At 40.9% G+C, this 13,751-nt stretch overlaps 1 protein-coding gene across 1 annotated transcript; it reads right to left on the bottom strand.

The window, feature by feature from the left end:
* Window positions 1-1,011: 1,011 nt before the first annotated feature.
* On the bottom strand, window positions 1,012-13,744 carry pik3c3 (phosphatidylinositol 3-kinase, catalytic subunit type 3). Its single transcript, XM_020619733.1, has 26 exons — window positions 13,332-13,744; window positions 12,485-12,673; window positions 12,159-12,271; window positions 11,411-11,549; window positions 11,086-11,215; window positions 9,796-9,882; window positions 9,456-9,551; window positions 9,287-9,358; window positions 9,074-9,178; window positions 8,680-8,772; window positions 8,407-8,592; window positions 6,201-6,331; window positions 5,605-5,686; window positions 5,355-5,422; window positions 5,154-5,259; window positions 4,940-5,056; window positions 4,577-4,708; window positions 4,365-4,493; window positions 4,157-4,226; window positions 3,971-4,035; window positions 3,804-3,888; window positions 3,615-3,689; window positions 3,356-3,524; window positions 2,368-2,458; window positions 1,954-2,079; window positions 1,012-1,222 (listed from the first exon to the last, which is right to left on the bottom strand). The coding sequence occupies exons 1-26, from the start codon at window positions 13,394-13,396 to the stop codon at window positions 1,208-1,210; spliced, it is 2,736 nt and encodes a 911-aa protein (XP_020475389.1). The 5' UTR covers window positions 13,397-13,744; the 3' UTR covers window positions 1,012-1,207.
* Window positions 13,745-13,751: the final 7 nt, after the last annotated feature.

Below are 13,751 nucleotides of genomic sequence, written 5' to 3'. Positions count from 1 at the left end.
TGTAGTACCTTGCTAGGCGGATAGCATTAAGGGCCTTGCCTAAGGGGCCCAAGCTGATGCTGTGCCCCGACAGTGACTTGAACCCCAACTTGCCACACCGAAGTCAGTGGTGTTACCCACCGAGCTATCCACATTTCAAACTTTTACTGGTTTCTGCTATTTGTTAACGCAGCTTAGCAAGGAAAAGGGGGTGATCGGTTTGATGCCAGGCATCATATTTTCATACATACATAAATATTCTCCGACACGCACTCTCTGTCAGCTGGTGGGTGTGTGCTCACCTGTGTGTGCGTGCACGTGTCTGTGTTTTTGGGCTAAAATAATAAAAGATACACACTACTTTAGAAAGACACTGGAGTAAAAAAACAAAACTGTATATATGGCCAGTACATTTAGTTGTATCAAGTCTTTAATTTGGCCGTTCATTCGTCCATTTAATATACATGATATATACAAAAGTAAACAAAGACGTCCATGTCCTTGTTTTGCCATTTTGCAGTAAAAGTTGGCAGTGCATTCTTAACCTTTTAACAGCGCCTTGAGGCTTCTTTACTTCGTCCTCTCATACACACCAAAGGAAAAAAACAACTGGAGGATCTTAACCTTGTAATTATGAGATCCTTTATTGTAACTTACTATCGCATAATTATGAGAGTCTAATCCTATAGTTATGAGATCTTCTCATAATTATGAGATATGCAGGGGTTGGAACGCTGCAGAACGTGCCTGAAAATCATCAGGTTTTAAAGAATTCTTTAGTATCACAGTAATTCAGTGATATGTCAGTACATCCAATAGTATATAGCAAACGTGAACTGTTACTGGTCAGTTTGGTGTGGTTAGTGTTCCACAATATGAACAAATACAGGCTCCAAAAGGGCGCCACTCAGGGCGCCCTTTTGTTTACATTCTGGAACAATATACACACCAAATTAACTATCAACAGTTCACTTCTGCTATGCACTATTGCTATGTTCTGACAACAATCACTGAATTACTTTAACACTAAAGAATTCTTTAAAGCCTGATGATTTTCAGGCACATTCTGCAGTGCTCCAACCCCTTCATTATCTCGTAATTACAAGAAAAGATCCTCAAATGGTTTTTCTTTGGTCAATGCAATGTGCTCCCATAACAGCCGGGTCAACGGCATACAATCAGCGGCTGGACTCGGGTCATCCACGTCTCAGACGTCTCTCTGGTCTGCTCATCTGCGCCAATACTGAAGAAAGAAAGAAACAAGCATTCAGGGAAATGAAAAGTTGTGTTACACGGTATCACCAGGGAAATTGGTTAGCCTGCAAAAGAGCTCAGAATGGGTCAGAAGGAAAGCAAATCCAAGATTTGGGCTGTCGTTTAGGGTAACCGTTACAGATAAATACATAAAAATATACATCTGGGTCAACTTGGAGGCTAACCGCTGATGCTGTTTAATGAGAGTTTTCATTTCCCACAGTATAGAAATACTCTGTTGCAAGTAGAAGTCCGGCATTCATAACATTACTCATTATGAAAAATGCGCTGATGTACATCACAGTTGTGTACCTCACATTTACTGTTGCAGCTGGTAAAGGTAGGACTAATTTTAACTATCTCATATGCACTAAATTAATATCTTACACCAAGAAGCAATACATCTTATACTGTATTTTGTTTTATTAACCTCTTCCTGAAAAGTACCAGTAACTAAAGTTACCAAATGTAGTATGTACATGGTACAATAATTTTCTCTGACATGTACTTACAACTACAGTAAAGCAACCATTTATTAAATGTTTATAAATGCTGAATAAAGGGCTACCTTTTACTTTTTATTCCAGGTTGTCCAGAACTATTGACCATTACATTTTTACAACAATATTAAAGCCATATGATATCTTAGATTTGTTAAATTTACAATTATTACCCCAGTCTATTTTAAAAAGTATGGTGTGTGTGTGTGTGTACATTTACCTGTGCAAACTTGTGTATCTGCTCGACCACAGCAGCAAACAAAGCGCCGACACTCTCATCAATCAGACTGTGCATGTAATGGACGGCCTCCTCATCAGACAGGTCCAGTCGAAATTTGTCTTGTACCTGGAGGCAAAAAATTTAACCATAAAAATGATGCTGATAGTTGTACTGGCTCATAACAACGAGCATTTAAATTGGGTGGACACTCATATCTAACAGACCCTGACAAAGGTCAACAGCCAAAAGGTGTGAAGTTGTTCAGAAGACTGTAATGTGTTTTGATCATTCAGTGTGTTTCCCCTACCATTATATTAGGGGGAGCCGCGCAGGTCTATACTTTGTTCTTTGTTTAAGGTAGGGTGACGCCCTTGCCCCTTTCCTATTCAGTTAAGTTTGTACCAACAAACGTACCTTCTTAACAGTCTTGTCAGGCTCCAGAGCGATGTCAGGAATATTGGCATCCACCATGAGAGAGAAAAGATTTAAGATGAGGTTGGCGTACCTGAAAAGATGGAGGGAAAAAAAAAGCACATTTATTTCAGAAAAATGTGCAGTGCTTGTGTTTTTTTTTTGTTTTTTTTAAAGCTACACTGTGAAGATAATAGATAATTTGTGTTGGCAATGCTAAGACCGTTTAACAGTGTATAGACACTGATATTTCCTGGAAGAAAAGGACACCCACTTCCAATGTTAAAGTACTCGGAGGTTAATCTAGGAAGACTGAAGAAAAGGGTACAAGTATAATGACAACAGTGACAATCCACAGTCTACCACAGATATCCTAAAAGTACTAGGTACCTACAGTTGCATGCCATTACTTTGTGCTGTCATGTAAATGTTGCTTTTAATTTGCATTTGAATGTTTTATCTGGGCGCATTGTATTAAGCACTTTGAATAGCCTTTGTGTATGAAAATGTGCTATATAAATAAACTTGCTTTGCTCTGAAAAAGTCCTATATTTGGAGCTGCTAAAAGGCAACGATCGACCAAAGTCCATTTAATGCAAATGGCGTATAATTCCTGCCACTGTTTACTGATTCTCATGCTGATTATCAGCCACAGGCTTTACTTCAGGTCAGTGAAGTACTAAAGTAGACTGCTAGAGACTTGGCCCAAGGGGATTTGAATTATCGAATCATGGATGCCAACGCTGACAAAGAAATAGTCCCTATTTTGAACTGCGCTGACACCCCTGTCTGTGTAAAAGATAGCAAATCAACAGATTGCTTTGAACGGTGTTCAGTGATAATACATAATATACATGATTGGTAGTTGATAGGCTAAAACACCGGCCTCCACATGCTCTGGTGGAAACTAGTTTTCTAACCAAAGTGTTGGTTCACCATTCTTCCCTACAGTTGAGGGTAGTTATTTCTGTCAGCATGTACAGTATCTTGCCTCCTGAGGTGCAGGAAAGCGGTGTAGCACTGCTTCCTGAACTCCTGGTACTGCTCACTCTGCATGCCTCCCATGCCCTCCACCATCTCTTTACTCAGCTTCATGGGCGGAGGCAGCGGTTTGGGGTCTCTGCCCAGGATGTAGCCAAAGTCGATGTGGAAGAGCTTCCCTGGATGAGGAGAGGAGAGAATATCATTTAAAACTGTTCAGTAAAGGAAGACATTATTAATCAGCATCTAACAGAACATGTTTGCCTCACCAGTCTTTGTCAGTAGCAGGTTGTCCAGGTGTCTGTCTCCTACTCCCAGGATGTAGGTGATGACGCAGTAGCCAGCTGGAAGAGCACAGTGAGAGAAACGTAGCTTATTAACACTGACAGGTAATGTGCTCTGCAGGTAGGGCATACCAACGAACTAAGAACAGATCTGACCGACACAAGCGGACTCACCACAACTCTTGACGTAGGTGTCCATCACCTCTGAGCTGATGCCGTAGGGCCCTTTTTCACTTGGAGCATGCTTCCTGAAAAAGCTCTGTGGAAACAAATCATTATGATTGAAAAGATGTTAGTCAGTTAGGACTATATTTAAACACCGTTTCTACATCTCTGCTTACCTGGATGTTGCCTTCAGTAGCCAGGACTTCGGCAACAGGAACAGACTGGACAAACTGCATAAAACCTAGAACAGGCATATTTTAAATTATGCCAAAAAAGGTACAGCAGCAAGCTAACAAATAAAGCCTGCATTTTTAAGAAGAGCTTATTTTCTACCACACAGTAATGAGTGGACAAATTCTTACCATGCTTGGTGCTGGTGGCTAAAACTTTGTAAGGTGTCAACTTCAGGTCCAAATTCTCTTTTCTCAGAAGCTAAATATCCAATGACAAATCATTCAAGTTTTAATTTAAAACTATTTTAAAATACTGTGCAGAGCAAGCAACAGCTGCAATTTAACCATCACCAAAGACCCGTTTGCATTTCATTTCCCATATAAGAGGTATTCTTACTTTGTCCATGAGTGAGATGATCTGCAGGATGAGCTGGTCCTGTCTCAGGTCATCTCCATGTTTGAAGATAACTGGATACATGGCTCCGTCCTCGGCTTTGAAGATCAGCTTGGCTGGCATCAGTGCACTCTGACACGCAAACAGAGGGGAAAGAAACGTAAATCGGTGGTTACACAGATACCGACTGCAGTCGAGACAAGCAGTCATTGTACCTTGAATAGTGTTGCCGTCTCGGGGATGATGCCTCTGATCCTGATCTGAGGCTCCAGAGGAAGAGGAATCGGTTCGATCTCTGACAGATTCACTTTCTCGTTGTCAGCCAGCAGAGCCTGCAGCCGCTCCGTCTGCACACACACACACACACACACACACACACACACAGAGAGAGGGATGCTGATGTCAACACAACTCAGCAGGATCAGTGTGTTCACTGGCTCCTACATTTGAAACTAACCACCTGCATGTGAAACTGGATACATCTGGAATGATTCCGTCTACAAATCTGCCCAAAATAACCTAAAATGAAGACCCGTTTCAGACCTATAAAAACATGCAGTCCCATTGTGTGGAGTCACCTTCTTCTTGCGGTTTCCGCTTTCCCTCTGCACAGCTTTCATGAGCTGCACCAGTCTGTCTACAAATGTTTGCTGAGCTGCTAACAGCGACCGCATCACCCTCACACTCTTATCACCCTGAAAGAAAACAGCAGGAGGAGACAAAGAAAGGCCAAAATGAGGACTATATTTTTTGCTCTAGAACGTATCCGGGCTCTGATACTATGATGCTGACCTTTAGTAAAGCCTGACTGAACCTCCTCATGACATTCATGTACATTTCGTGAGTCTTAGGATCTCTCTGCTGAGTGTCCTGGTCCTCACACTCCACAATCACATACCTGAGGAAGACATACAACTGCTGCTAACAGATGTACAAACACACACATTCTCAGTAGTAAAAAAAACACACACACACACACACTGAACTACTCACCAGTATAAGTAGTTGGCAAGTGTGGAATTCTTGCAAGCACGTGAGATGAGGAATGTACACAGGTCTGGCTACAAAGAGAAACAAACACAATGTTCAATTTTACACAGCTCTAATCTTTAATTTTTTTATATTGAGTATTTATATTGGGATTTACTGTATTAATACTGTATTCTGATCTGTATTATCCTGTTAATTTTCTATGTTCCTTTCAGCTGCAGCTTTGTTTTCAGTTGCATTTTGCCATTCTCACCTCTAGGTTTTCACTGTCGACTCCCTCCTTGCCTTTCTGTGGGGCAGTGGAGGATCCAGATGTGCCAGAAATGATCTGAGAACTAGAGGAAAAAATAATGAACAATTGATTCAAAACATAAGTGAACTTCTGCTTGAACTGGGGAGATGGTGTATTGAGTATAGACAGCTTTAGCCTGTTGAGAGTCATTCTTCAAGTCAACACAGTTGCAGTTCTTTGCATCCATCTGTCCAGAGCTGTGAATCTGCCAGTAAAATCATAACTCCCAGTGACTTCATTATGGTCTTTGAAAGAAAAATAATCAAATTCTGCAAAGTGGCAAATGCTCTCCCAGCTAGTGTGCAACTCAGAGATAAATTTAGACATAGGCACTTAGAAACAAAACACAAAAATCACTGGATGTACACAACCAGTTTGGAGACGTGCATCTACACTTTTTACTTGTGGTGCGCAACAAATATTTCAGGCCCTTCGGTGTCATTTTTAAACATTTTAAGCAACCTCCCACCACAGAACCTCTATGTGCTTCATGTCTTTTGACTAATTAATGAGCCACAGCCAAAGTAGCTGCTATAATTTCTAATCCAAGTACTGACCCGTCCAGTGTAGAGTCATCTGAAAGTCCCTGGCTTTCTCTCTTGCTGCATGGTTCCAGGCCTTTCTGAATATCACTGAAGCTCTCATATTTAAGTGCCTGCACCAGCTGGAGAAGGTACATCAGAAGGTCCTGAAAGGAGAGAGAGGAATAATTAAGGTAGTGTAAGGTTTCAGATTTAGTGAAAGTGGTTTTATTTGCTGATGACACTACCATTTGGGCATCCGGGGAAAACCTACAGCAACTCTCGGGACAGGTCTCACAGGAACTTGAGAAGATAAAGAAATGGTGTGATAGTAATATACTATCTCTGAATATGGATAAAACTAAATTTATGGTATTTGGGAATCGTAGACTAGATAACGAACTGCAAGTGAAAATAGGGGGAGCTAATATAGAACGAGTATATGAAATTCAATTTCTAGGTGTCATAGTGGATGATAAATTCACCTGGAAATATCATATCAGATATATTCAGCATAAAATAGCAAAAAACATATCGATATTGGCGAGAGTCAGACATATTTTGGACATAAAAGCACTACGTATTTTCTATTCTTTGTTGATTTTACCATACTTGGTGTTTATGTATAAAGCCAGGAGCAATTTATTACCTGGTGGAATTCAAAAACTATTTAATGAAAGGGAAGGGGGATACAATTTAAGGGGTCAGTTAAATTTAAAAATTCATGCTATACGTACAACCAAAAAAAGATTCTGTATTTCTATAAGTGGGGTAAAACTATGGAATAATTTAAGTGTGGACATAAAAAATAGTAATAGAATTGACGAGTTTAAACATAAATATAAAGGTATGTGTCAATCAAGATATATGCAAGAACAGGCTTAATGATTAATTAGATGGAACATTGTGGGTGTGGTGTAAGAATGTTAACACTATGTAATATTTCTACTTGTGTGATGTAGAAGATAATTATCAAAGTATGTAATTATGTAAGAATGTTAACAGTCTGTAATATTTTTTAGTATATCACTAGCGTGGTGTAGAACAAAATTATCTATGTAGAGATACTGCTTGCAAACCAATGATGGTAAGATGATGTCATGGGGTAGGACTAGATAAGTCTAACTTCTTCCTACTCCGTTCAAGCATGTACTAGGTATAAGCAAATTGATAATGCATTTGTGGACATGTGTGAAATTATGTGTGTTGACATAGTGACTGTCGTTACATGTTTGAAAGAATAAATCAAGTGTTGATACTTCTTTCCAAAGTATTTCATATTTTGGGTTTATCAAAACAAAACCTGAAAACAAAAACTGTCATTCAAGGGGTTTGTTTTTCGTGCATTATTTTCACATCAGTTAACGATTTTCAAGCCAATATTCTGTCAGTGAACCTTTGCTCAACAGAATATTGCTGAGTGAAAAGCCGCAGTTATTTTTTGCCCCCAAAGTTGATTTTTTTTTTCAACTTTTCGACGACGTCAGGAACCCGTGACCAAACGCGGCACAGCTTGCTGGCCAAAGTGTGAAGACTGTATATTTTTATATATATGGCAACACGGTTACCATAAGCACATGATGCACCGGTCAACTATTTGATTTATTTATTGAAGCGGTGATCAGTATATACTGTATTTTACGTCAGATATATAGCCAGGTGCTATTTCAGGTCAATCAGGGTCATTGTAATTGCTCCTCTGCTTCTTCAAGTGTGGTGGCAGCAGACACCCACAGACACCCAGACGTAGGCACAAAAACCCCCGCATGAAGCATTAAAACTTTCCAAACTGCCTTTTTTCAAAATAAGATGCACTACTTTAATGTATTCAGCAGAACCAGCACCTGCAGGTCATCACCACTTCATGTGGACTTCTGCAGCACGACCTTCTAGAACTTCACATTCCATATTCACGTCACATCTGGTGTAAATATATGCAGTGTGTTTAAATTGCCTCAAAAAAAAATACACAATTTCATATCATTTATTCACGTCGCTCATGGTGTGAAAAGACCTTCATGCTTTTCATAGAGACTGTGTTTCAAATCCACACATTAAAACAGAGTAAACATACTGATATGCACCAATTTTAGTTTACAGACAAACACTGCCAACTAATTTGTAGATTTTCTTCTAGTCTGGGAAGAATGAAAACATTTCTAAAGGTGTTATACATACAGAGCCATCATCATCCACACGATCACACACACTTCCTGTTGCCCCTTGGACCTCCCACACCTACCTCATCATCTGCCTGCTGCAAACGTGCTACTGCATAGCGTCTGACTGTTGGGTTAGTGAAGTGAGAGGACAGCAGCTCCAAGGAGTCCTCCACATCCATGGGCCTCCACTTCCCCAGCAACTCCAGAGCCTGTTTGGCCTCCTGGGGCAGATCCCAGTTCACACACTTGAGGAATTTCGCCAATGCCTGCAGCAAGAGGAGGAGAAGCATTCAGTGTGTGTGTAAGTATATAGTATTAGGGTACAGCAGAAGTGCAGATATCAACACACCCACCTTCTCCTGTGTGGTGAGGTAGTATCTGAACTTCCACACCAGGTCCTGCTCTTCAGAGCTCAGCTGCTTGGTTGGAGGATAGCTCACAATAATCTGTTGGTGCATATAGATGCACATACATCAAATCAATTTCCAAGCTTACTACAAAATGTCTTCTGGTAATTCAGCTATAAAAGGTATTAAACACAAATGTAGTGTGTGACAGAGTTGTTTATGAAATATCTGACATCTAAAATGACTTACAAAGAACAAAAACCAATAACTGTTTGATTTACAAGTTGAAACACACACACACACACTGAATTAAAACAACCTCCTTGGCGAACGTAATTATGTTGGATTAGATTATACAGAATGTGGATCCTAAATGTAAGCTGCACTGCTGGTTGTTTACATTGAGCTGGTCACGTGTGGAAGCATTGGGCTTCAGGTCGTGATCTGAGGGCCCACTGCGGAGGCTACGAGCCAGTTTGTGATGCTTGCTCTCCACCAGGTTCTCCTGTGAGAAAAATAATATAAAGTATATTTCAAATGAAATGTGTACACATTTTTTTTTTTTTGCATTTGAAAAAATATTAAAGCCACAATAATGTGCAAGTCCCCTCACCATCCCCATCTGTGGGTCAGGAACTTTGACAATGTCACAACTAGTGAGAACAGGCGATGCGTCGTCTCCATCCTGAATGGGAACCAGTTACAGTACACCAATTAGCTAACACAAGTGATTATTGCATGTTAAAATGCACCAGGTTACATGTTTCTGAACATGAAACTACCTTTTCATAATAGACTATGCTGTATTCTTTGTCATTAGTTCTGACTCGGGGGAACTCCACCATGAGGTACATGAAGTTAGAGCTGCGTTTCTCGCGCTGCAGTAACACACACGAAGAAAAGTTTCAGATTAAACACAGAAGACGTGAAAATGCACATGCATATAGTGATATGCACAGTGAATCCTGCACTGTCCTTACTGAGATGAGTCTAGCTGCGACTAATCTTTGTTGTCCAAGTCATAATGATAATGACTTCTATCAAGCTGACCAGTTTCCATGACTGACTATAGATTCTTAAGATTGTTTACAGCAAATACAAAGTGTGTTTAAACCAACTCACCTCATTGATCATTTCGATCTCTCTGAAGGTCAGACGGTCCAGCCAGTCCACCTTCACCATGTGGCCCTGTCGATGGGCCTTCGTCAGCTGAATGGAGAGAGAAGGGTGGGTAGAAGAAAGACAGTAGGGTAAAAAGAATCCAAGGGTTGAAGTTCTGTTTCAGCAGAACTGGTCCTAGCATGGTGGCTGATTTGCAGACAGCTCAACCAATCATGCACAAACTCAGTGCCAGCAGCCAGTCCAGCATCACCGGTCACACACTCAGCAGCCAATCCACTTCTCAGTCGATGTGGGTGTCAAGAACGTAAGCACACACTTGGCCATGAACAGGAAGCCCACAACTCATCTTGTTAGGATTAGCACTCACGTTTTAAAACAACACATGAACTGGTAGCAGCCTGGATACAACTTTAGATATGTGGACTGCACTCAAGATTAATAAAGTTAATAAAGAATGGAGGAATCAGTGCGTCTAATTTAGGAATGAAATAAAAACAAACAATTGAGTCAGATAATGTTCAAATGAAACATACCCCCTGACACCCTCCTCTAAATATGTCAAAAAGCTGCAACAATTTGACTAACATTACATTCTTGTGTCCACATATACATGAAATCCATGCACACACACTTAACAAAATACACCAATGTACAGCAACAGCAAAAAAACTTGAAAACAAATGTGTGTGTGATGCTTTCAAAAATGCAGCCATTACTCTTGATAGAAAACAAGTGTTCACACCAAAACCTGAGTCAAAATGTATTTGTAAATGTACTGGAACAGTTTGTCGTACCTACAGGTTTCCCCACATAGAACAATGCAGAGAGTTCAGGGATTTAACAAAAGAATGAACCAGTATCTGACACAGACTGAATTGTCCTAATGTGGTAATATTCACTCAAGAGGTGTGTGAAAAGAAGATGGTGAGATTTATTTGCAAATACATTTGAAACAAGGCCTTGTTCACACACATACAGTACACAACATACACACACACACACACACTCTGCATGGCCAGCACTAACTCCTCCACTTGTACTCACATTACTGAGTACCTCCAGGTCTGGTCCCTGGAACAGATGATGGTTTAGACAGGGCTTTGCAACGGAGGGTTTCTTTTGTTACCCAGCGCACACAGTGTAAGAAACACCATGTGCGCTGGATAACCTTGCATCCTATTGTTTTCACTCATCTATTTTCTCCTCTATTCAAGCCTACCCCTGCACTATTACAACTCCTTTCTCTCTCCAATCCTCAGCCATGTTCTCTTGTCCATGCACATACTGTACCTTGGCCAGTCTGCCCATCTGGTCCTCTGCCAGACTGCTGCTGGTGCGTCCTGGTGTGGTGGTGGGCTCCCCTCCATCCCCCTCCACACCAGGCCAAACTTTCAAGTCATGCATCCCTTGCCGGAACATACTAGAATAGGAAAGTAGGAGGTGTTTTAAAATTACATATCAATAGGAATTTTTTGTTGTTGTTGTTGTTGCTGCTGCTTTTGTGCGCCTTTACATAAAAAGAATGAGGTGAACTCAAAACTGATGTTTCAATCTGCTAGTAAAATGCAGAACATTTTCAACAGATCCATAAATAATAGCACAAGGGTAGACTTACCCATATTTGCCAAACAGAGTAACTGTGGTGCCTCCCACAGGGACGGCTCTCCCGGGGCCATAAATGTCCCAGACTGTGAGAGCAACCTGGGCACTTTGGGGAAGGTCTGGGTACTTGACTGGCAGCCCCAGCCCCCCAGCTGCACAGGACAGCGGCAGAGTATACAGAGTACAAGATAGAGGGGGAGAAGTCAAAAATAACTAGTCAGCAACCTCCACCAGTGCAGTTCAGTTTCCCAATAATGCCGGTGCATTTAAAGCAATATTCCCATGATAGATTGACCATCATAATATGAGTTCTGTGTCTGTCTGTTTGACTGAGCATGGGGCTCAGCTGCGCACACACAGTGCAGTGCACCCAGGAGGATGAAGTCTGTGCTTCCTTCCTGCAGGGTTGTGTGGAGTGTGGCTGCGTTTATTTCTGCACTAAAACTCAACCCTTGTGAAAGAATCAGAAAATAACCTTTTCCCCTTCTGATTCACTGCTTTGTTTTGCTAGCAACACTTCCTCTCTTTAGTGAGACACTAGGTCCCTTGACCACCGCTGCTCGCTCACTCTGTTGATCGAGTAGATTTAGAACACAGGTGGTGAAATTTGGGCAAATGATCATTTTTCTTCACCATCAAAGTTTTTCTTGCTTGCAGTTTCTCACCGGTCACATGATAGAACGTCATCAACATGCCCACCAGTGTGCGAATACTCTGGACTGTACGCGGCTGTTTTCTTACACAGCCTCACTCTGGCTTACTCAGACATTGTGGAGACTTTGTGCTAAAGAGCTGGCAGGGTAAAGTCCGTTTGAGGCCTGGGCCAACTGACTCGGACATTTGTGTTCTCACATGCAGGTCCTCCGGGTAATGTCTAGAGAATTCCAGGGTTCCAGTGCATGTCTGAAAAGGACTTTATTAGTAGAATTCCTTACTACTTTACTGCTTTGAACCCTAAAAATTATACTTAATTGACAGAAAGCAACCAAACAACTGTATGAACAATATATACAAAGAAAATGCATTTTTGTTCTAACTCCTGTTGTGATTATGTCAATAACACAGACAAAGTCAGTGTAGGACTCACTTCCAGCGTGTGCTGAAGGCCTTGTATGAGGTGCGAACAGGCAGGGCGAGTGGCTTTCCTTCAGCAAACACCTGACAGGTAACGTAGAGGTCTGAGCAGTTATCCTGGTAAAGGCCAGAGAACCGCAGCATGGGGTCTTCAAGCAGCACTTTGTAGCTCTTCTGCTCTCGCTTTCCTTCTAAACTGCCTCTGGAAGTGGAGACGGAGACAGTAGAGACGTGATGAGAGGGAGAAACAAATATGTTGTTGGTTGATGCTATGACGAGTGCTTTAATTAATACTTGTAAACTCTTTCTTGGAAAGTCTGTTTTTTATTTTTAGCTTTCTTAAACCTCTGTGTTACAGACTGCTTTATGTTGATTTAAGAAAGGTTTCTAGAAGCTGTTATGATTTTTTCTTTCTTTCCACAGATATAACAAATATATCTGGATATAAAGTGTCTGTGTAAATTGTTTCTGGTACATTGCTTCTGTTACTTTTGTTGTTTGTGTAAAAAACCACTAGCATGAAGTGCAAACACAGTATTTACTGTAAGCTTTAACTCAGATTTGGGCTGCAACTGCAGGTTATTATCATTATCAATACATTTGCAGATGATTTTCTTCATTACCTGATAAATCAGTTTGCCTATAAAATGTCCATCAACCTTGCCTAGAGCATGAAGTGGCATCTTCAGAGTACGTTTTGTCAGCTTACATAGCCACAGAGTTCAAGGAAAGTTTACAATGAAGTCAGAAAAACATATGTCAGTCAGACACAGTAAGTAAACATAGCAAGTGTTCTGTCAAGTCGAGATAAATTAGTTGCACCGCTTTAGGAAATGAGAAGTATTAAGTACAAAACTTACATCTTAAGTTGAACGTTAATGTCCAAGTCACAGCTGTAAACATAGTTGAATTTGTCAGTGTCCATCTTCCGACGCGAAAGCTCTAAATTTTAACACAAAACCTGGCGACTTCAACATGAAATCCCGGACGGTTATAAACGACTGGGGTTGCGACAAGGCCTCGGATCAGCACAAAAACACTCCTCAAAATGAAGCGTAAACCCCGCTTAGACGATTAGAGACGTTATCAGTCTGTACAGTGGTTTAACAGGATGACTTTAAATGTCTGTATTCACGGTAGAAACATTATTTTAACATCTGTCTCACGGGGCATGATTTGATATCATGGATAGCTACACAACAACACAGCATAAACAGAAACCTACAGCCAAGCTACAGCAGTCGATTGTGGATGCAGTTATGCTGTGAAGACTGACCCGG

This window comes from Monopterus albus, unplaced genomic scaffold (assembly GCF_001952655.1).
Source record: "Monopterus albus unplaced genomic scaffold, M_albus_1.0 scaffold225.1, whole genome shotgun sequence".
Lineage (NCBI taxonomy): Eukaryota > Metazoa > Chordata > Actinopteri > Synbranchiformes > Synbranchidae > Monopterus > Monopterus albus.
The sequence above is the reverse complement of the archived record's forward strand: the minus strand, read 5'-3'. Positions and strand labels throughout refer to the sequence as shown.

What these genes read in the sequence shown, in the direction of transcription:
- pik3c3 (XM_020619733.1), bottom strand. Translation starts at nt 13,396, where the DNA reads ATGGACACTGACAAATTCAACTATGTTTACAGCTGTGACTTGGACATT. An exon ending in TGCAGCAGGCAGATGATGAG is followed by an intron (nt 6,332 to 8,406) that starts GTAGGTGTGGGA and finishes CTCTCCTTTCAG; the next exon opens with GACCTTCTGATGTACCTTCT. An exon ending in CCTGCTACTGACAAAGACTG is followed by an intron (nt 3,525 to 3,614) that starts GTGAGGCAAACA and finishes CTCCTCATCCAG; the next exon opens with GGAAGCTCTTCCACATCGAC.